Source organism: Pectinophora gossypiella, chromosome 24 (genome assembly GCF_024362695.1).
Source record: "Pectinophora gossypiella chromosome 24, ilPecGoss1.1, whole genome shotgun sequence".
In the NCBI taxonomy this organism is placed as follows: domain Eukaryota; kingdom Metazoa; phylum Arthropoda; class Insecta; order Lepidoptera; family Gelechiidae; genus Pectinophora; species Pectinophora gossypiella.
In genome coordinates this window covers 5,125,156-5,149,963 of record NC_065427.1, presented here as the reverse complement: position 1 = coordinate 5,149,963, position 24,808 = coordinate 5,125,156, and the positions used below count along the sequence as shown (strand labels likewise).

The window sequence follows — 24,808 nt, the reverse complement described above, 5'->3', positions numbered from 1 at the left end:
GAAGGCTAAAATAAGAATTCAGAAACTATAAACCGGCTCTCTTCTAGCTTACGACACAAACTATGAGTGAGAAAAGGACAAATGATTCGCTCTTTGCTTCATTTTTTCCGAGGTTGTCACAACATGAAATGTCATTTGGACCAATAGGTCCAATGAGTCCAATAGGACTCATTTTAACTCGGCCAAATACATAGTAACATACATAAGAAGATTTTACTTATATTTACCGAACTATTTGACACGGTCGCGTCAACTGTGTTTACGAGTGTCTTGTGTTCAGATTGTTTTAAGTGATAATTTAACAATATTTTTCCAAATAAATGGAAAGAAACTTTTATTTATATCAAATAATTGAGTGTCTCGACTGTGTGACATTATGTCTTGTGTGGTATGGGGCTGCAGCTCACATTCAGGAAGAAAAGAAAATAGCCAACAACTTCTGTCGTTTCATCGGTAAGTTTTTTGTAATTTTCTAGTGAAATGTGAACTGCTGAACAATTTTAGGAAAGTAATATGTTTTGCTGAATAGATTTGTAGCATAAAATATTTGAGATATCCATTATATTATACGTTTCATCGATGAATACGGAATTGATTTGAGGTTATGTTCATTGTCCATAGTGATGTACTAAAATTATCGATACTTTTAATTTTTAGATTTCCTGTAGACGATAACAAAGAGAAAGAATGGATAATTCGCATTAATAGACGAAATTGGATTCCAAATAAGTACAGCCGTATTTGCTCGAAACATTTTACTGCGGATTCATTTATGTGTGTTCCTAATTCAAAGTGGAGGCGTCTTCGAGACGATGCTATTCCTACATTGAACATTATAGATCAGACAGATGAAATGGTGTTTAAATTTAAATTTCAGCCTAGCCTGCATCATCTCACTGCTGGATAGATAGATAAGATATTTGTATCATGTTATCACAACACGTTTATACTATCTATCATTCAACTACATATTATTATGTACTTAATAAACTTAGTATATATACTAAGTCTGTAGTTGTTTTATGTCTAAACAATTATGAGTTGTACACGTTTTATATAAGTAAATTATTATTATCTTTGATTTCAGATATTAAATCCAAAAGTGTCGACTGGATTTACATGAAAAGGTATATCAAATAATTTTCTTTTTTTATATTTTTAACATGATATACATATATAGAGTGTATAATTCAACCAGCTGCACAATGCACTTAAATCAGATATATTTTACTTTTATTTTTATAGATTATTTTGTACATATACTATTTTAACATTATTATTAAACTTTATTTCAGTCAGTTCAAGAAGACGAGATGAAAAATTTAAAAGAAAAGCTGAACAAGTCCCGCCTCAAGATCAAACGACTTAATGAAAAAAAAAAAAACAATGTGACAGGGTGTCACAAAGACAGTTTCTAAGCAAATTGACACTGTTTAGAAATTAATAAATTTGTATTTATTGTAAATATAATGTACATAATTAATAACGTGTGAAATAAATACTTGCTAATGAACAGATTTACGATCTAATTTATATTTCATTTTACCTCCTTTTCTTATTTACTCCTACTCCAACACTCCAGGTTGATACGAACTGCGCCCAATAAAGAATGTAATGAATGTTATAGATTTGTGTAAGCGACTTAGATAAATCTTGACTAAACCTTCCTTTACAAATACAAATATACTTTATTGCACACAACATACAATACTTACAAGTTTTGCACGAAAGATACAGTACACCACCTACCTACCTTTTACTTTCCCTTTCTGTTCTCTTATGAATACTTGTATGCCGTATTTTTTTAAGTATAATGCTATATCTAGTAGGTACGAGTATGGTAATCCTAGTATTGAAACAGCTTGTAGCCCTAGTAAAGACCGCCATTTTATGTTTACAGAGTGGCACGTTTTTTCTGTAGGTATTTCCAGTCCATACTCTTTTCTATGTCTATGGCGTGACCCCATCGGGTCTCTTACCGTCTGTGCGGCTTAGACCCAGCGGCGGCGGTTCCAATTTGCACGGCACGTCGATCGACACCAGTGCACGGCGGATGACATCATAAATAAATTCGAATATTACAAAATACTTACCGATGAAACGATAACAGTTGGCTATTTTCTTTCCTTCCTGAATGTGAGCTGCAGCTCCAAACTAATATAAACCAGACAATATAATCCAAAAATGGTTAGATACTTACCTATCAGAGACAGAGTCTCCTTTCATCAAGAAGAAGATAATTGCATCCTACAAAAAGAAATCTTGTAAAAAAAATTTATCGACATTAATTGTAAGTAAATTTAATTTTATCGACATATTACTAAAGTGAAACCCAACACTAGGCAATGAAAAACTTGTGACAACCTACGAAATTACGAAACAATTTTTGTATATGCGTCTTTGTCTAACATTACGCCGGTTCCGTAAGATAAAGTAGAGCAGAATTATAGAGTTCTGTTGCTATTTTAGCCTTCCTTCTATGCTTTAGTTATTGTTCTGAGTTGTATAGAATAGACGGATAATATTTTAGAGTGACGATCAAACTATCACAGCTCTCTTTCTTCCCTATGGCAACAATCTCTGTGGAAAAAAGAAACAAACATAGACAAACACCGCTGTCTAGAACGTCAGTGTTTACCGTTTTGAGATGTTGTGGTAGTCAGCTGGATACCAAACCTGCCGTTAGTTTTTTGGTGTTTTGGGACATTATTTTAACTTTTTATATAAACAATCTGTGAAATAGTTATTCATTATGAACCATGGCTTGCGTAGCTATTGGTTGTGAGAGTAGAATGGGTGTTATAATGGAGAACGATCAAACAATGTCTCACCATGGGTAAGTTATCGACCACATAATACATGTTTGTGTGCAAGAAATACATTACCTGGTCTGGTTTTTGTAAAGTTTATTGAGCCCTAAACACGATGCAGACGCATATTTTCAGCAAAGCCGTCACATTTGTACAAATAATTGATTTCACATTTTACGTTAATCAGCTTTGACAGATCATGTACCCAAAGTATTATAAGTAGTGTTGTCCTTTGATATCGATAACATAATATTATGTTTGAATGTAACATCTACATGTTGCGTTATTCTATTCACGTTTAATTTATTTTTCGACCTGTTTCCGATTTGGATGAAGATTACATAACGATATTGTATTTTCCAGATTTCCTAAATATCCTAATTTACGAAACAAGAAATTAAGAAACAATTAGATTCAGACCATGAAACGAGATAATTCTCTCTTCTGAAGGACGCCTTCTCCTTATTTAAGCCTGTGCTAATTACATTTCGATGTATCTTGCTTTCTATCGAGCAGGATACCAAACAAAAATATTACATAGAGATGCAGTACCAACAATATTCACTCACATATCTCACATAAGGTGAGTTTAAGTTTAGTTATAAGTTTATAGATAAATTTGCAGCTATTTCGTTTTTGTATTCTACATTAGCATGGAACAAATATTTCAATACAATACAAATATTCTCTATTGCACAAAATAATTAGTATGAATAACTATTTTGGTAATTACCTGTGATTATTCCTTCTATAAATAATTAGTATAACTATTTTTGTAATTACCTGTGATTATTCCTTCTATGTGCAATGTGTAAACATGCAATGCTTGTGTATTTGTGTGCTCCACGTTAATATGTGCCATTCTTTCAGGTAAAGTTATAACGACCAGAGCCGACACTATACACTTCTAAAGAAAGTGAACAAGAGGAAATATTTTTTTTATCACCAAAAGTCGGAATTGTTCAGTGCTTCGTAGTCATTGTATTCTAACTATATTGAATAAAAATCTTATAAAGAAGTATTTGCTTTTATTCTTTAATCGCATTGAGATAATCCCCGAAATATACTAGAAGGTCGTCTACTTCTTGTATCGAGAGCCGATTCGATTTCCGGTCAAGTCAATGAAAAACGTGTATTTAATTTTTATAAAAGGGTAGGTATGTGATTTATAGCAACCAAAGGGTGGCCGCAATGTCGTATTAAAATGATACTATAGTATATGTGGACTAGATGGACCGTCCTCGACCTCCTCGGCCATAACACCTTGCGAAATGACATAGATTCAAAAATGATAAATTGACCTTTAACAAGTTTGTCCATGATAATTACGTTGAATAAGTGGTTCTGAATCTGTCACCGCAACGTACGGTTCTTCTTAGGTATCTTTCTATCAGGGTACAAATAGGTATCGTTTTAACTAATTTACTTGTGGTTCTACCCACCCAGGTATGGATACTAGGTCGTTATTTCTGTATTTAATTAATCATTCAATTTGTAATGTATATTTTTTTAGATCTTGGACTAACATGAAATATTTAGCCAATAATAATGTCGATAAAGACATGGAACGGCACTAGTGGTTCTGATACAAAAACATATACTATAGGTACGTTTCTATAACAAACCCGCTACACGAGTACAAAAGACGTTACGACGATAGTATATTTATCTCTTTTTAACTTATGACGGCTCACATGAGTGCGAAAGACAAAACCTATGTTTTTCTTTCGTCTTAAATATGCTCCGTCTATTCTATACAAGGTCTTTGGATGACAGCCAAAACAAAATTCAGTTGTTCAGTTCAGAATTGCCAAGCGTCGCCATCTTGTATGTAATAAAAGTACCACGTACAAATAGCGCCATCTAGCTGGTGTTAAGGAAGTAGTTCACCATAGACAAAATGATTACCATGAGCTTTTGATCCACTCGCTAGATGGCATTGATGAATTAAAAAAAACTGACAGCAGTGACAGGTATTTTTTTTTTAATCTATGTAAAGCAAACGAGTTTCGTCTTTCGTTCTCAACGGCTCCGACGAGTCCGTCGAAATAAAGTATGTAAATCGAGAGGAACTAAATTGCATTCAGTCAGAACGTAAATCCGCGACCTTGTCTCGCAGCTACTGATCGTATTGTTCTGTTGTTGTTTCGCCCGGTGCTTCTGTTTACTCCTGTTATCAGACAAGTCGTTCGCCGACTACGGTGCCGTCTGTTTGGAAGAAGAAGGAGTTTAGTAATTAAATTTAGTGTTTCTACGCAGGATTTGCGAAGTTGGCGCGTGTTGTGCCGGGCTGACCTTACTTCTGTGTAAAGAAATCGACCCACGCCTTCCAATAAAGATAACTCCTACGCGGCTCGCATATAGTCACAATAAGACTATGTCGAGAGTTAAACTGGACAAAATTCTGTCTCCCCTGTGCCTCTATCAACTGTGCACATCTGTAAGCGTCAAGTGAAGTGATCTCCAGTAAGTGTAAGTGTAGGTGCTGTGCTGTGTTAACAGTTGTTCTATTACCTGTTGTTCTGTCAACAATCAAGGCTGCTAGTGTATTGTTACACATATTATTCCGCTTCAATGATTCTGGTAAGAATATGTAATCTTGTTTATTTTTTAGTTTTAACCTCTATATATACAATCAGGGCCTTATAAAATACCTTTACATTTGAATGTCATGATTTTTTTTTAAAGGAAAAAATCTGTTTCTATTCTTAAAATAATTCCCGCTAAATTAGCGTTAAAGAGAAGTTAACGGTTGAAAATTTTAAACTGTGTTTTATAAAAAGCAGACACTTTCTAACAAGATATCTTATAAGGAATGCTATCTTTCCATATTTGATCAGTTGCACTTGCATCACAGCGAACTGTAGAAAAAACTGTTCCAATGAATGAGTCACAAACCTAGGTGGTCTGTGCTGAAAGTACCTAAGTACCTAATTGGATTTAACAAATATAAAATTATTAAGCAGACTGTTACATTGTAAGTATCAAACCTGAATATGTAACAATTATTAATGGTTATACTGTTTGTCTAATTAGTTTTTGACATATTTATAGCTGAGTGAGAGTTAGAAAAGTTATATTTTTTCTTATTGTTAAAAATTACTAACAAATTAAAACGTCATTTGTCTTTTCCTATTTGTATCCAATTTGCATTTAAGAGTACTTTTATTGCTCTGGCAAAAAAAAATAGTACTTTTTAGTTCATATTGTTTGTGTGTAAAAATTACAAGTTTCATAAATGTTAATCATTTATTATTTATTGTGAATTAATTTCTTGTTTTCAGGTATTCTGCCCCAAAAATATACCTGATACCAAAATGACAACATAAAGATCATGACATAGAAACATAATCTAGTACCCAGCATTTCTACCAACTGGCCCGCACAACCGTCAAGATAAAGAAATCCACGTTCCTGTGCTACAAAGCGAGGATGGATGAAAGTGATGTAATCATATCATCCACCGAAATTATTAAAGGTATGTTACCATTTTGTTTTTCAATTATGTATTATCATACCTGTTACTACAAAACACAATGTAACACATGTGAAAATTACAAAATACATGTCGACCTTAACAGGCAGGTCTAGTTAAAAAAATCGCTCCGAATCACACCCGGGGGAAAGTGTTCACCTATTACTTGATTTTTTATACAACACAATATACTATATTTTAATTGGTAAAGATTCTTCAATATTTCAAACATTAAATATGATTTGTTTATTATTGCATATTAAATACTAGCTTACTGCCCACAGCCCGACCGTGTGGACTATGGTTATCAAATGGCATTCAGGAATAATTTAGGTATTTTACTGGTGAAAGAATTTTCAGTATTGGTTCGGTAGTTCCAGAGATTTCTTTCTATGCTACATACAAACTAATACCAAATTAATAATATTATTATTGTTAATCATCATTCCTTATAGTTTTTCTTTATAATATTGGTAGGATGATACAATGAAATTCCCTCGGTCCGTTGTATGTTTTAACATCCTAAGAACGAGATTTCCAGACACAATAGTTAAACAATGGGGTTTGGATTTTAAAAGGACATTCGGTCTTACGACTTCAAATATTTCAAGAGAAAAAGCAGTGTACATTTTGTTACTAATCTAATTAGTTATTGTGCCTTAATACAGAACAATACTGTCACAAATCGATTTTGTTCGGCTAATAGGGAATGCTATCCGAGAAAAATCAACAATAAAAAATGTCACTGAACGTTTTATCGTCCCACGAAAAGTTTATTGTCTACTACTACTTCTTAAAAAACTATTAAATTCCATTATTGAAAAACTTTTAAAATTATATTTCAAATAAATTCTCAATATGTGACCAATTAATAAAATATTCACTTAAAATGCAAAAAAAAATTAAAGCATAAGTATACAGTCAACAGCAACATAATGTATGCACACAATTTAGAACCCTGTGACATTAACATTAACATATTTGTCATTATGTGAGATTTACTGTTTTTGTCTAAAAAGTTAATGTGCACGGTACTAAAGTGTATACATGTTAATGCTTGTCACTGTACTTCTGAATATATGAATATATGAGCTAATTATTAACTAATATTAAATGAGTCGGTGGAGTATGCATAAATGTATTTATTAATACAAGTGAGTAATTCTGTGAAAGACATTATTTGGATTCATTACTCTTATGATATTGTCGCCTTATAGTAAAAACCGCCTCTGTGGTCTACTGGTTAGGCTTACGATCTGAAGGTCTGGGTTCGATCCCCGATGGGGACATAATGACTTTGTGAGACTATCCTTTGACATTACAGGCTTGAATCACCTGATTGTCCGAAAAAGTAAGATGATTCCGTGCATCGGAAATATAACAACAAAAAGTTTGATACAAATCTGTTCTATCCAAACATCAAGCAACATTATGTGCTTCTGCCATTACTTGGTATTAACTATTACGTCGGAATTACACAGCGCCATCGACATATACAGGATGTTAGTGACATCGTAACGAATACTGAAGGGGATGACTCAGACCATGATTCTGAATTAATATCAAATGGAATTTTCCGTCGCAAAATTCATGATTTATTTTGTGTTTTTTTAAATTATTTTCAATTTTATACTTTGGCGATGGAAAATTCCACTTGATATTAACTCAGAATAATGAGGTAAAACATCCCCCTCAGTATTCGTTACGATGTCACATACACCCTATACAAGTACATACAGGTAGCCATACAAGTACGTATGGGTGTTAGTGACACTGTAAGGAATACTGAAAGGGATGATTCAGACCATTGATTTTCAGTCGATATCAAGTGGAATTTCGCTGCCTTCAAAGTCTTAAGACATTAAATTTACAAACCTAAGCAGAGACGAAGTTAATATTACGAACATGAACATAAAATATACGAGTTATTACCAACCACGTTCTTATTTTAGTACCCATTGTAGTAAATACTATTTATTTATACATAACGACCTCCGTGGTCCAGTGGTTGTGCGTTGGGCTCACGATCCTGAGGTCCCGGGTTCGAATCCCGGTGGGGACATATCACGAAAATCACTTTGTGATCCCTAGTTTGTTTAGGATATTACAGGCTGATCACCTGATTGTCCGAAAGTAAAGATGATCCGTGCTTCGGAAGGCACGTTAAGCCGTTGGTCGCGGTTACTACTTACTGATGTAAGTATGTAGTCGTTACATGAGCCATGTCAGGGGTCTTTGGCGGCTCAATAATAACCCTGACAACAGGGTTGATGAGGTTGGTAATCCACCTCATAAACCACACGATAGAAGAAGAAGATTTATACATATAAAGCAATATTCTCTAGAACATGTTGAACCCTGCATGACCTTTGGGTTGTGTACTAGGTTAATAAAAAAAAAATAGGTTGATAAAATACGAAATTCAGATTGCTAAATAGACACAGATCTAAAACGAAAAACCATTTTCTTTTTTACTATTTAATTTATTTATGACTTTTAATCAAGAAAAACGTAATTATAAGCCGAAATTTTATCGATGACGTCACTGTGTTTTTTCACACGAATTCCATAGTAGTCTCGTGTTTTGACGTTAAGGAAAAAGTAACTGATTTGGCTTGTTGGAAACTAGCCTATTGGTCATTCGTGTTTGAGTTTAGTGTAGATTGCTTGGACCTTGACCTCCGGAATTAGGCCAAACACAGGCTTGACCTAACGCCTTATGGCACGATACAATAATCGTATGCACCTAATGCCGAATTCCAATTTTAAACAATTCATATTTGAAGATCTATGTTCTATTCCAATTTTAAACAATCCAGATTTGAATATTTATTATTCTACAAAGGGTCATTCTGGCACACTTTCTATTTTTTAATTTATTATTATTATTTATTATTTACTTTATTTATTAGGCTCACAAAACAGGTTGGGATTACAACACTAAAAATAGGTACATAATATTAGTTTTGAACTAGATCCTAGCCCAAGACATGTTTGCTCAGCGTAGCCAGATGGGACGAACCTTCTTCTATAGTGTGGGTTGTGAGGTGAATTACCAACCTCATCAACCCTGATGTCAGGGTTATTATTGAGCCGCCAAAGGCCCTTGACATGGCTCATGTAACGACTCATGTACATCAGTAAGTAGTAACCACCAACGACTTAACGTGCTTTCTGAAGCCCGGGTGCGAATCCCGGTGGAGATATATCACAAAAATCACTATGTGATCCCTAGTTTGGTTAGGACATTACCAGGCTGATCACCTGATTGTCCGAAAGTAAGACGATCTGTGCTTCGGAAAGCACGTTAAGACGTTGGTCCCGGTTACTATTTACTGATGTAAGTGAGTAATCGTTACATGAGCCATGTCAGGGGCCTTTGGCGGCTCAATCATAACCCTGTCACCAGGGTTGATGAGGGTGGTATTCCACCTCAAAATCCACACGATAAGAAGAAGATTATACATGCTAAAGTAACTGTCTGTCTGTTGCCTATTCGCGCTTAAACCGCTGAACCGATTTTGATGAAATTTGGTATGGTTATAGTTTGAGGCTTAGGGAAGAACATAGAATAGTTTTTATCCCGGAAAAGGGGAAACTCGTGGATAATTCATGAGTTTACTGCCTTACTTACCTTACTGCCTCCGCTTGGTTGCCAACCGGTAAAAAAAGATAATTTCCGGGTGGTAGTCCTCAGCGCTCCCCATTCATCCGGCCAAGTGGTTGGCCACCTGAGATAAAACATAAAATAAAAAGTTACTTAAAAAAAAGTTGGTTGAGGGTAATTCTGTGCCCAGCAGTGGGAATGTGTAGTAGTGGGCTGTTATGTGTTATGGAAAAATAAACAGTTTGGCTTTCTATGTTTTTTTCCTTACGACGAATTCTAACATACATACATACATAAACTCACGCCCGTAATCCCAAATGGGGTGGGCAGAGCCACAAGTAATCAAAGACAACTTGCAGCCACTGTTGATACGAAGTCCTAAGATGGATATGACGAATTCTAAAGATAAGTAATAATTATAAAAAAAAATTAACAAATAAAAATACAAATCGGAAGCCGTCTATGTACAGAACCAAAAAATTACTTTGTAACCATTTTTAGTTTGAACAAAAATAAAAACAAACATTTCTTTTTATATGATCGAAATATTTGATGAATGTGGAGGATCAACGTGGCCAGTCGTATCTAAAAACATACAAAAAAACATAAACTCCCACTGCTGGGCACAGGCCTCCCCTCAATCAACCGGAGGGGGTGTGGAGCATACTCCACCACGCTCCTCCAATGCGGGTATATTTACGGTTAATAGCCGGGACCCGTTGACTTAACGTGCCCTCCGAAGCACGGAATCATCTTACTTTTTCGGACAATCAGGTGATTCAAGCCTCAAAAGTCCTTACCAAACAAAGGACAGTCTCACGAAGTGATTTCGACAATGTCCCCATCGGGAATCGAACCTGGACCTCCAGATCGTGAGCCTAATGCTCTAACCACTATACCACGGAGGCTGGTCGTATCTTAGATACGACAAACGTCGTATCTTACGTTATTTACTTACGACGTTATTTTCTTCTAAGCCCTAATCCCATGGTAATCCCTCATACATTTGCCATACAAGTACATTACAATGTGAGGCCACGTTGACATCATACAAGGCTCATTCAGTAATGTGCGAAGGTCGTATTATGTAACCTTGAATGATATCCAATAAATAGAGGGATGTGTAGGTATCATTGATAGCTTAAAGCATGATCTTTGATTAAAATAAAACACAGTTACACACAATTCTGGTTGGTTTTTGTTGCACCGTCAATTGTAAAAAAAAATATTAAGTATAAGTACTGTACTTATTTTTAATAAATAATAATTCACGCCCGGAAGCCCCACTGCAGCGGGCAAAGCCACGAGTTCTTCTATCGTGTGGGTTGTGAGGTGGATTACCGACCCCATCAAATCTGGTGCTGAGTTATTTATTACTGAGCCGCCATAGGCCCCTGACATGACTCATGTAACGACTACGTACTTACATCAGTAAGTGATAACCGGGACCAACGCGCAACGGCTTAACGTGCCTTCCGAAGCACGGATCATCTTACTTTTGGATAATCAGGCGATCAGCCTGTAATGTCCCAACCTTACTGGGGATCACAAAGTGATTTTTGTGATTTGTCCTCACCGGGATTCGTACCCGGGACCTCCACAACGCTTAACCACTGGACCATGGAGGTCGTTAGAGCAATAATCAAAGACAACTTGCAGCCACTGTTGATACGAAGTCGTAGTTGGATATGATGAACTCTATGGTGACATAGGATCAGCCTATCGCCCATAATAATATTGTTCATTACGTTAGAGAGGGCATAATCCCTCTCTCAGCGGCTAGTTAGTTAAAATAATAGCTTAGAATGTACGTACGTTGTGTAAAATATGTTATAACTTAGAAATTGTAGATGCAGAAACACTGTTCGAAATACAAATCAATTTAAAAATATACGTAAAAATGCGCGCGTTAATTGTTTTCGGACGGTGAAATTTTTTCCTATATTAAGTTTCAGAGGTTAAAAAAATGTTAAACTATAAAAAAAATTTTGAATTGTAAAGGACATGATTCTTTATTCGCCTTTTAACAATATTTTACAGCGTAGCATTATATTCTATTCTATTTTATTTCATTTAATTCTATTATTTGTTACTTTCGTAAATCTAAGGAGTGGAATTCTCTGCCGTCTTCTGTATTTCCGAATGCATATAACCCGGGTGCTTTCAAGGCCAGAGTGAACAGGCACATTCTGGGCGAGCTCGCTCCATCTTAGGCCTTTTCAGTACCTTCGGACATGTCTGGGGCCGTGTGCATATCTATCAAAGGAGAAAAAAAAAGAAAATCGAGTACTCTAATATCTTGCTCATAATCATATCTTGATAATAATAATTGCATTATAATGGCTGCGTTTCGTTTGAGATGTGCAGGAATCGACCAATCACCGTGACGGAGAGAGTGACAGAGCGTCTTCGTTTTTCGCTCTCTCGAACGCTGTGATTGGTCAAATCCGCACGTCTCCGCTCTTCTCCGCCCATCTCGGACAAACCCGGCCTAAGTTGACCTGGGTGGTGGTGGTGGTGATGTTTTGGATTTCGTACACTAGGCGTTCTAACTATCTACTAAACGAAGTTGCAATTGAAACATGTCCGTATGGACAGGTACTGTATGTACCAGCTCGAGATAAAACTAAGGTTGTCACCTGTTTTAAAGTTGTAAGACCGTGTCCTTTTAAAATCCAAACCCCAATATATTTGGGTGTGTTCAATCCATATCGCATTAATTCACAATCTGTCTTGTAAATTGCTGCTTAGCAACAAGACCGCCTAATGTTCTTATTTTATCCGTTTGTTAATGTTATATGTGCAATGAAGAATTGGGTTTCCTAGGTCAAATATAAATTATGAAATTCTGATTAATAAATAAAGACAAATGTAATGGTATAATGTTTTTCACGTAGCATGGGTACGGTGACATTTGACTAATTCCATTTCACGCATGATTCATTTCGAACCAATTTAAAACGCGGAATACAGAAAACAACATTTAATACGAAGAAAAAAAAATCCGTTTTATTTGGCATTAATTTTTCTTTTTTCTATTTATGAATTTGAATTAAGAATAATGTAATAATAATAAGTGCGACATTTTGTCACGTTTTTCTATGACGTCCCAGGTTGCTTGTTCATACAAATTCCATTGTAATTTCATGTTTTGACTTTTAGTAAAAAGTAACTGATTTGACTAGTTGGAAGCTACCCTATAATTGGTTGATTAATTGATTAATTAATTGAATCAGCGATAAGATACATCTAGTACTTTGTTGCATATATTCCTTATTTAAAATACAACAACAACTTACGCAAATATAGTACGATACTATATAACCTATGGGTGGCAACCCTAGATAAGACTGGCAGTGATGAGGTATGACCTTGCGTCGTTACCCATGATTGATCTTCTGTGAAATTGCGCCCGTGTGTTGGTTTTCCATCTTCCATAATTGAATTACTATGTCCTACTGCGTGCTAGGAGTCTTATATAACTCGAGTTTATTAAATTGTCTGAACTATAATGTATGTGCAATCTTCTTCTATCGTGTTGGTTGTGAGGTGGAGTACCAATTGCATATAGGCGATGTGATTAAAGAAAATAAAATAAGTTTTTTTATTTAAAATCTAACAGACACAAATCAATACAATTAAAAAACTACAACTAAAATTTATATATTAAAGGTAAAATCAGTTTCCGTCAGATTCGACAGTTTATATAAACTTAATCAATTGGCCAAAGCAAAAGGGGAATCCTGCGGCGGCGCCGCGGCGGCTCGTTGACATTTTGTGCGTTCGGATACACGCTAGTATGGAAATACACGTTCAAGAGCGCATTTTTTTTGTTTTTATCAATTGATAAGTATCAACCTGTTATTATCACGATAATTATCATGATAAATATAATTGATAATTATCTTTTCGAACCCTGTACAGTTGACTGCGGCGATACGGCTCACCACCTATCACGTTGGTCTAACAGAAAGCTCGGTGAGGCGTGGGTACTTAGTTCGTGGGATATATAATTGTGATATAGTCGTGAGTTAAGGTTTTATGTGATTAAGTTACCTAACGCGTAAGTGCGAGAAAACTCCTACTTCGTTGCGGTTTACGGCCATTTATGACTAAAGTAAGACCCAGATAGGGTGACTAAAGTAGGGTTAATGTAGGGCCCAAAGGTAGGGTTGCCATCTCTAAAATTTGGAAAACAGCACAAGACGCGTGAAAACCCCGGATTTTAGAGTCCGAAAGCTGGACATGTCAACAAGATCTTTTAAACATATTCAATGTAATAAAAAACAGTTTAAAAATGTCATAAATCACCATTTTTATTCATTAATTATTTTTACAAAACAGAATCATATTACAATTTGTTACAAATTGTTTATTATAAATCAGCTTTTTTAATTCTTAAAATTACCCAATGGGGATGGGGTCGGCGCCCGCCTATTTAACTTGAAGCTAATAATAACTTCATGGAATCGATTGTGATCGCTCGCACATTATTCGCAATATTATATGACATTGATATTTCCGCATTTTATTAACCAGAAGACCTTGGGTTAGTAATTCGGAGTTTCAGTGCTTTCATTTATTGCGAGTCTGCCTTCAGCAATGTAAAATAATAGCGAAAAAAATGGAATTCGATACATACATAAAGTGTATTATATTCGATTTTTTTTATAGCACTTATCTCCGCTTAGGGAAACTCAATAAGGAAAAATTTCAACGGAAAAAAAATCTGACTTGGACGGGACTTGAACCCGCAGCTCATGTCAAGCCGGGACGAGCGTGTTAACCATTACACCACCGGGTCCGTGACGACACATAGATCGAAAGAATTCCGCATGAAGAGGAGGAGGACCCGGTGGTATGATGATTAACACGTTCGTCCCGGCGAGTCTCGAGTCCCGTCCGAGTCAGAAATTTTCCGATTAAAATTTTCTCTTTGTATTATTTTATTCTCTGCCGAAAATTGTCTGGAAGAACTCGCTCTGATCACCTGATTGTCCGAAAGTAAGATGATCCGTGTTTCGTAAGGCATGTTAAGCCATTGGTCCCGGTTACTACCTACTGGTTTAAGTACGTAGTCGTTACAAGAACGATGTCAGGTGCCTTTGGCGGCTCAATATAATATAACAGTAATCCTAACACCAGGGTTGATGGGGTTTGGGAAACTACCTCACAACCCACATTATAGAAGAAGAAGATTAATTTCGTATTATTATGTTGGCAGTATGATATGCTCGAGTCCTCAAGTCCAAAACGTAAATATCAACTTATAAAAAATGTTCAAATAAATTGCACAGGATGTCGCTAACACCCTGTATTGAATATGCACTGGTCATTCACCCCAATTTAAGCAAAAAATCTAGGACAAATCCTAACTACACTGCATTGGCCAAATTGCCTATTATTCCGTGGTTTAAACTAAAACACCTGCTGTAAAACCAAGGACTCTTCGAAGTCACAGTAAAAGCTTTTAAAATATTTCGAGTGTACTTTTATTAATTGCAGTTTAGTCGAGCTTAATTAAACCTTGTTTTAGCAATGACTGCTATTAGTTTCAAGTTGCGAATACTTTGAATAATTAAGCTGAAGTATTTTAATTTCTTTTAAGGGGCTGTGTAGTAGTGGTTTGATTTGTGGCGGAATCAAAGTTTCAAGACTTAGGATGATGACCAGAAATATATGGGATTTGGTGGTTTAGACCACCACTAGTGACGAGCCATGTATCATTTGAAAGGTCTTTTGACGTAGATGAACCTTTTGCCGACGACTTCGCTCGCTTTAAATTCGGGGTAGCACGGTTCCCCTTTCCTAAAGTAACAATTTTTAGCTTCTTACCTTGAAAACTGTGAAAAGCCCCATATTAATTTTCACCTCCTATTTGAAGGGGTTACAAGTAGGACTACTTGTTATATACCATATTTGTTAATTTTTAGCTTTCTAGCTTGAAAATTGCGGAATGCTCCATATAAACTTCGACCCCCATCTTAGAGAAGTGCCAGTTTAGAAGGAGACAAAAAGTAGACAAGCCTTCCGAAGCACGGTACTTTCGGGCAATCAGGTGATCAGTCAGCAATGTCCTAACCAAACTAGCGATCACAAAGTGACTTTTGTGATATGTCCCCACCGGGATTCGAACCCGGGGCTTTCAGATGGTAAGTTCAACGCTTAACCATTGGACAACTGAGGCCGTTCTTATCAGTATATAAAGCAACTAAACCTAAAAGGATCCACTCAAATATTTTCAATCGACAAGCTCACCTAAGCTCTCCTCGCAGCCTAATAGCCAATTTCCTTTGCTGGTTAGGTCATAAAATGGACTTGAATACCTCTTGGCATTTAGCCAGGCAGTAGGTACTTATAGCAATAAATATTGTAGGGTAGTTAGAATGGCGGGAATGTCGTAAGATAAACATGCTCTCTTTTAACACGCTTCTATCCCATAGGGGTAGGCATAGGCGTGTAACACGCTCAGTCCTCGCCAGCTATGTTTAAGTCCCATGTGATAAGGGGCGAGCCCATTGCCCGCCAAAATAAAAAAAAATAAAAAAAAAAACCACGCGATATGAATTGTATTGTTACTGTGGCGTCCTCTAATAACAAATACTTTACTTTTTACTTTTTTTTGGCCGCCATTTGCCATGTACTTAGTTAAGAGTCTTTTTATAATAATTGTTTTTTATTTTGGTGCAATAAAGTGTCATCATCAGCCCATTAACGTCCCCACTGCTGGGGCACGGGCCTTCCCTGTAGATGGATAGGGAGATCGGGCCTTAAACCACCACGCGGGCCCAGTGCGGATTGATGGTTATTAACGACTGCTAATGCAGCTGGGACCAACGGCTTAACGTGCCTTGCGAAGCACGGAGGAGCTCGAGACGAAAACTTTTTTTTTGTGGTCGCCCATCCTATGACCGGCTTTTGCGAAAGTTGCTTAACTTCAACAATCGCAGACCGAGCGCGTTTACCGCTGTGCCACCGAGCTCCTCCCATGCAATAAACTGTATTTGTATTGTATTGTTTGTATTGTATACTTTCTTTCTTTTTTTCAATAGGCTACTAGGCAACCTAGTCAAATGAGATATTTTTTACGAACCGTCAAAACGAGAAGAAATACTGTCCTGTGACGTCATCAATAAAAGCGGTCAAACGTCGTACTCATTGTTACTTGATGCATAAATAAGTCGAAAAGCAAATGAAATTCGAGATTTGATTATCTTAAACTAGCTTCTATTTCTAGATTAGCATTTGATTTTATAATTTATGTTCGACTCAGTCTTTTTACATGACAAATCTTCTTCTATCGTGTGGGTTGTGTGTGAGTTGGATTACCAACCTCAGCAACCCTCAGGGGTATGACAAATTAACCATAAAAATTCAATAGAAAATTTTCGTTTTGACGTTTCGTTTTATCTTGCAAAGTAGCCTAAATTTCCTCTTCGCGTATTTAACCAGTATTTCTTTATCTAGTGTTACAGTGGTTAGCTTAGAAAATTTCTTGTAAAGGTCATAAAACAGATCTCACTACAGTACCTCTTGGCACCCCGCCAGACAGTGTATAGTTACAGCAATCAATCGTGTAAGGTTGTTAGGCAAGGTAATCCGATAAGCATGTACAGCGCGATGGCAGAATGATGGTATGTACCTAGATATATATATTTTTTTTGATTGAGGGTGTAGTGGTTAGAACAGTAAATTGCTGCGTTGTACAGGGCGCCGTTTTTTTTTTTGGGGGGGGGGGGGGCGTTTCTGGCAGCCCCGAATCTACAGGGGAGTAACTGGATTGGGCACACCTGTCCTGTGAATTAGACCTCTTAGCGGTCACATAAAGCATGTCGTCGGGCATGTTTGCGCAAGCTCACACGGATGGCTTTCAAGCAGTCTTGCGCAAGCGTGTCTTCTCACTTATGCATAGAGTGCGTGCCAGCGCTAACACCATCCTGAAGGTAATTAGCGATAAGCCAGATTGTCCGCTTATGATGCACTGGGTACATGCACATATGCATGTGCCTAGTGCATCAGGCGGGCCTGGCAAATATTTAAATTAAATTTGTTTTGTCACTACTAACATAGTTTTTAAGTTTTTGTAATACTAACAAATATGGGCATCTGTCTGAAATAATATTATTTTATTTTATTTATTTTTATTCATAAAACTCATACATTTAATGGTCCGTAAACGACATTTTTAAAAGATTTAATTAGGTACATTTCGGTGGCCGTAAACTAATAAAAAAAATATTTCGAGGGGCGCCACTGTGAGGTCTTGCGCCAGCTAAATATTTTGCTACGGTCGCCAATGAGTTAGAGAGTGAGCGCCGAGCTCTCGCACTGGACGTCTTGGTTCGATGTCGAAATCACTTTATGAGACTTATTTGTTTATAAGGACATTACAGTCTGATTTAATTGTTTTTTTGTCTTTTATAGAGGGTTATTTCTATACAGAATATGCCACCCTCATAGTTCTTACCTACCTTTGTTTAACCTACGTTTCTCCGCTATCTTAAATACCGTATAAAGTGTTGAACTGGTTGTCCGTTAAAATATGAAGTACTTTTGAAGTGCCAGAAGACAGTGCACAGTATTCCTTAAAATTAATTTAAATTGACATAACAAAGTCTCACGACTGTATTTTCTAGGTGCGTCCGTCACAAGAAGCATGCACGCTTTACCGAGCTTAATGTTGGACCTCTATATTCAGTCTATAATGGTGGAGCCAAAAGTGTTAGTGTAAATTAATAACTCATTGGTGCAAGTCCGAGGCGCTCCCTGTTTGAGAAGGAAGCATGTGACACATAGGACCAAAGTGATTTTTTTTATCATACATAGAATATATTTTATCACATTAAATTGAATCACGGGTGAATAGGCATTTTCTGGGTAAGCTCATTCCAACGTCGATCTCTTCTTTTCCTCGTGGAAGAACGAAGTCAAGAGCTAACCCATTTTAATAAAAAAATAAATAAAAAAAAATTGGATTAAATAAAACCCAAAATGCAATAAGTATACGAGAAAGTATACTTTTTTGAAATCGGTTAAAATACGGAAAAACTACTTTCCAAAGTAAGCACAAGAAGCGCAAAGCGAATGTCATAAATATTTTACTCGTCGACTAACTGACCGGCCAAGATAAAAGCTTTTAAACCTTCCCCGTTTTACCCCATCCCCGTATGTCCCCCTTTTTAGCATCCCGTTAACCCCCCTTCCTGGAACCCCCTAAAATATCCCCCAACTTTATGATTCCGTCAGTTACTGCATAGTTACACCAGTCATACGTGTACCTACGTTTGTTACCGGCGATCCGATGTAGGGATCATAATCCGATCAACTTGTAGAACGACGGAAAATCTACTTTGGAACGTAAAACGGCGAAAATTCAATTACCATTTTTTTTCCTACGAATGCGACTGGATATTAGGCAGTACTAGCTTTTCCACGAATCGAGGGTTAGGAATACTTTTCAGGATTTTCCTACTTTTCCAGGTAAGTAAATGTAAAGACTTATAATGTCAAATGGATATTACTCAACATAAATACGTAACTTTAATCTGTGGATGATGTTGGCAGTTCATATAACTACACTAGTTTTAAGACCTTATTGTATAATAAGGTTTGTACAGCTATTTTTCGTCCCCAATAAATTAAATCTTTAATATCATTTCAAATTAAGCAACTGGTCGTGTCGTATTTTCTTTAAGCATGGCGGCTTTATAGCCATTTGCCATGTACCTAGTTAAGTCTGTTTTTTACTTTTTTTGGTTTTGCAACTATTGAGTAGAAAATACAGACACATGTGTACTATCTAAATACGTAAAAAGTAAAAGAAATACCAATATAATCCAATGTCGATGTTTAAATAGCTTTTAAGTACTTGAATCAACGAAATATCGTAGAAAGTTTGTAAGGATTATTATGAAATAAAGTTTTGTCAAGCAGCATAATTTTACAATTCACAAATGCCGGGTGCGTGCTGTTCGAATATACTTTCAACTTTCGAGCCACTATAAAATACTTCATTTATGTTAATTGAAGTTGTACTTTATAGGACGCTTTCTGGCCCTATTCTTGAAAAAATAAGTACTACGCCAAACTTCAATTAAGTATCATTATTTTAAAATATTTACGAAAGTCTACACTATGATATCCAAATAAGTAAATTCTAATAATAAAAGAAGTAAAAAACTTTCGTATAAAGTATAGCCCTCTATAGATGTGAAACTTGGATACTGACACAGAAAGACAGAGACAGACTCGAAGCCTTTGAAATGTGGTGTTGGTGGAGAATGGATAGAATAAGTTGCAAGGAAAGGGTTACCAATGAAGAAGTGCTGGTAAGAGAAAGGGAAAGGAGATAAATATTTAGAGTTATTGAAGACAGAAGAAGCAAGATGATTGGACACTTAATAAGACGGGAATAAGACTGAAGGGAAGATGGAAGGAAAGAGAGGAAGGGGAAGGCCAAGAAGAGCTTACATGGAACGAATTAAAGAGAAGGTAAAGGGAACGTCATGTCTTATAATTAAGGATGTCAAAGAATTGGCCCTTGATAGAAAAGAATGGAGAATGCTACACCGACAAGAGCGTGGCTCTTAAATTGATGATGATGGTGGCAATCGAAACCTATAAGAAAATCGAGGAAACTTTTTCAGTTTCAGTTTGCTTCGCAAAATATCATAATAGTAAAGGCTCTTTTGACATGACTTATCGTATTTGTCTCTCATTCTCACCCGGTGGTTAAGGGTTCTGAAATGGACCACAACATTTCGAAAAGGCCACAGGCCTTCCTTCAGTGAATCGGAGGGGGTATGGAGCAAACTGCACCATGTTGTTCTACTACTGTTTGGTGGAGGTGTTTGGGCTACTAGTCAGTAGCAGTGGCTTAACGTGCCTTCCGAGTAATATGTGTCCGTACTTTTATCTATGATAATATTTTATCCTCCCACTTCAAAGTACATAGTAGAGAATGCAATCCCGACTCGAGATCGCAAATTCAAGATCCCGCGGGATTGGAAAGATCAATCTCGCGAGATCCCGAAATTCATAAAAAAATGTAAAGTTAAAGGCCGAAAACGATGAAAACTGCTTATTTGTGATAGTGAGGTTAATTAAAACAAAATATTTTTAGAAAGAAAACAAAAACCTTCTTCAATATTACTAACTAAATAATGAAAGTTTTCTTTGGAAATCAGCATAATCAAAACAAAAGTATAACTCAAGGAGATTCGCCCAATCCCGTCAATCTGGAATGGGATCTCGTCATATTATGCTTCGGGATTGATCCCGAAAAATTTGACGAGATCTCGCGAAATAGGAATTGCATTCCCTAGTACATAGCCTGTACTCCCTTTCCTTTAACATTTAAAGAGTTAAGATAATACTTAGTACTCCAACAACGCGACAGTCCGTCGCTGGTAAATTAGTGAGTCGCTCTCTAAGAATAGGGTAAACGGCGCAATGTTGGCCACGCGATGCTGTCAAGTGTCAGAAACGGCCTTGTTTGTTACGTAATAGTATGCAAGCGGACGCAAGGACGGTTGACCGTTACATTTGAATTTAGTCATAATTCTATTTAGAATTTACATATGTAGGAAGTTATATTTTTATTTATACACCACATTATGTAACTGTTGCGGCTAGAGTTAAAGCAAACTTTAGTGTACCTATGTTCCTTGAGATTTTTTAAAGTTTTTATTGTACATACTAGCATGAAAGTAGGATTAATGCCGTAGAAATGAGGTATTTGCGTAGCATCTGCGGTGTAAAGTTGAGTGACATAGTGAGAAACAGTGTGATAAGGCAGAGATGTGGTGTAAAAGACGATATAGTGACTAAGATTGAGAAGGGAATGTTAGGTCGGTTTGGACACTTAGAGCGGATGAAGGATAATAAAATTTCAAAAGCAGTATATAAAGCGAAATTTGATGGTAGGGCTGGCAGAGGAAGACCGAGAAGGACTTACGATGACCAAATTGGAGTCGTTCTAAGAAGAAAAGGTTTAATACGATCTACTCTGAACCGGCGTGCGTGTATGAAGCGATTGATGAATGTGGAGGAAGCAAGAGAAGTGTGTCAGGATCGAAGCAAATGGAATTCTATAGTGTCTGCTTACCCCGGTGGGAAATAGGTGTGAGTTTATGTATGTATGTATTGTACATACTATTGATGATCTTAATGATTTACCGCCGTACGTGAATGTACTAAAGGCTCCGAGAATAGGTAAATGGCGTAGTGTCGGGCACGCGATACCTGTCGGGTGTCAGAAGCGACCTTGCTTACGTAATATTGCAATAGGCGTGGCACAAGGATGGGTGGACTAGCGGATTCACACCCAATACATACCTATTACCTATAGATATAACAAATACTCTATTGCACACACAGGAAATACAAGATACAAAACAAAAGAGAAGTAGAAAGACTACAATAGGCGGTTATCACGTGCTCAGCAGTGAATGAGGAAACCCACATACCCGAGAAATCTGTTGCGGAGGTATGTGACCTAACCTGTATGGAGCTGGTGTTCCCTTCGCGGGTTAGAAGGTCAGACAGACAGTCGTTTCTGTAAAAAACCGGAATTGTCAAATCTTCAGGTTAGCGGACCCTGTGAAAACGGGTAACGGTGACAAGATGAAACAAACAAATAAATTAAATTGAATACATTAAAATAAAATTTACAGGCGCATGTAGTGTCAGGAGGGAACAGGGAGAAGAGATAGACCTATTATTACCTTTCTGTAGTAAAAAAAGAAAAAGATAAAAGATTTTTAGTGTGTATAAATTTAGGTACAGTAGCAGTTATAGTTGCAAATTCTCTTTCTCTATTTAAGAGCTACACTCTTGTCGGTGGAGTAATCGCCATTCCTCTCTTCTTCCCGCCAAAACCTTCACTTCCCGATATGACACGACCTGCACCTTCTTTTTATTTGTTTCACAAATCTTCTCCTAGATCTACCCCTTCCTCTCTTCCCTTCGATTTTTCCTTCTATAATGTTTGTTATAAATGAATCGTGTCGTATCAGGTGGCCAATCATATTTCCTGAAATGGTGTCAAAAGAAAAATAGCTGGAAAGAGTTGAAGAAAGGAGAACCATATTGAAGATTATAGAGATTTTTTTTTGTTAAATTTGCCCCGAGAAGGAGCAGGCAAAGGGACATAGCCATACAGCCTGGTCAAATGAAGATTTTCTTCGTGTATTATTTCTTGAATTTGTTTTCTTTGTCTTCAGTAAATTGTTTTCGAAGGCCGGAGCCATTTCTTTTGTTTAATTATTTGTCTTCATCCATTTATCATTTTGTCAAATATTAGGAATAAAAGTGTTAAACTGGAGTTGCAAATTACGTCTCACAAAATTTTTCCTTTGCAGGCATATACACATTTCACATAGCAATGAAATAACATAAGAGAGAAAAAGAAAACCTATTAAAGAATATATAAAATGGATAAGTAGGTCTATGGAAGAATTATTAGGTTTCATTCAAAAATTCACGTCATAAAAACATTTTTGTGCAAGCCATGTCTTAAGGGCAGTTCTGAATTTGTTGCTATTCACAGATGTAAATGACTCCGGGAGTTTATTACCCAAGTTTTGTAATATAAATGAAACAATTTACATACGTGCTTACAAGGTTCCGCTTCCGAAAAAAAAAACAGGTTGCTAGCTAGCAGTGACGTAGGTATTTTAGAGGTCACATTGACTTCCTGTTAAATTATACCTAGGTACTCTCATGAAACATGATAATATATGTAGTCTTTAGTGATTAAACACCTATCGATAATATCGGCAACTTAACACTTTTGTACTAATTGACGCATTTTGCTTTAGAGTTGCATCAAGGCATAAAAAACATATTTTTTACGTCACTGTATTGAAGTGAGAATATTCGCCAATCCGTGATTTTGCATCGAATTTTGATCATCGAAAGGCTTGGGCGCACCAAAAGCACTAGCAGCGCAGGCGCAGTTCAACATGCTTCATGGATTTACACGAAAAAATTGTGAAATTAGTGCGTAAAAATTAATGTTTGGAGAGTGGAAATACCGAAAGTGGTATATCATGATCGTAGTAAGTTTAATGCCGTGGTCTCTGGTTACTCCAACAGGGTATAGGCGTGATCTTATGTATGTATGTGCATAAATGCTATATGATTTCAAAGAAAAATATTACAGAAACAACGTGGTGGGAGAAAATTGCAACGGGAATTAACATGTAAACTTTACGCGGTTGTAACGCGGATTCCCGTTGAAATAGCCCCCGCCCTGCTTCTGACCCGGCGTAATCTATTCAAGATTTTGATTTGATTTTGATAGCTCTTGAAGTATATAACTTGCACCGTTTCCCTCAAATCGGTTGCACGCGCAACTTAGCTGGTGCAATAATTATAGCCACTCGAAGGAACACCCTCGGAAACTAACTGCCGTTCACGAAGTTCAGGGTTCTTGGTAAACACGAGGCAGGCTTACGCCTAAGACTAAGTTAGATTTTGTATCTAGCGGGTATCAAAGCTTGTTTAATTAGTTGCACTGGTAAAAGTAAAGAATAAAGGGAGGTAGGTAAAGTAAGGTAAAAAGTATAAAGCTACTGATGTACCTAAGATACGTACACACATAAAATAGCATCCGTAATCCCTAATAAGATGTAAAGAGTTACAAGTGGTAGCGATTGCGTAAATCTGATCGTAAGTATTAAAAAAAAAAACAAATCGTGGGACGTTGGCGCTGTCCCGCGGTTTTTTGCCGCGAAGGAGTTTTTACGGAGTTGTCTTTTAGGCCAGAATGGCGCGATGGAGAAAAAATAATCACATCAAGGGAGTTCAAAGGAGATTATTGTGTTAACGAGAGTACTAAAGCGAATTAGATAAAGTAATAAAGTATTTTATAATTGATAGAGGGACTTTTTTGACAAGTAATCAATGATATCT

General features: G+C 36.6%; 1 protein-coding gene and 2 long non-coding RNA genes across 5 annotated transcripts in view; all 3 read left to right on the top strand.

The window, feature by feature from the left end:
- The first annotated feature begins 269 nt into the window (after positions 1–269).
- LOC126377942 (uncharacterized) lies at positions 270–2,495 on the top strand. Its single transcript, XR_007568014.1, has 3 exons — positions 270–453; positions 1,088–1,127; positions 1,296–2,495. It is a non-coding gene; the product is annotated as an uncharacterized LOC126377942 (long non-coding RNA).
- A 169-nt stretch (positions 2,496–2,664) lies between these two features.
- Positions 2,665–3,780, top strand: LOC126377936 (uncharacterized). The gene is made up of 3 exons (XR_007568008.1): positions 2,665–2,836; positions 3,174–3,393; positions 3,681–3,780. It is a non-coding gene; the product is annotated as an uncharacterized LOC126377936 (long non-coding RNA).
- Positions 3,781–4,818: 1,038 nt separating this feature from the next.
- LOC126377843 (dual specificity protein phosphatase CDC14A-like) overlaps positions 4,819–24,808 on the top strand; it is a 37,686-nt gene continuing 17,696 nt past the window's right edge. Inside the window, exons 1-3 of one of the 3 annotated variants that reach the window (XM_050025816.1) lie at positions 4,819–4,863; positions 5,070–5,393; positions 6,095–6,288. In XM_050025816.1, coding sequence (XP_049881773.1) covers positions 6,243–6,288 — 46 coding nt within the window. In that variant the 5' untranslated portion in view covers positions 4,819–4,863; positions 5,070–5,393; positions 6,095–6,242. Of the gene's footprint in view, positions 5,394–6,094; positions 6,289–24,808 lie in introns of all 3 variants that reach the window. The other 2 variants (XM_050025817.1, XM_050025815.1) reach the window with 2 other exon arrangements.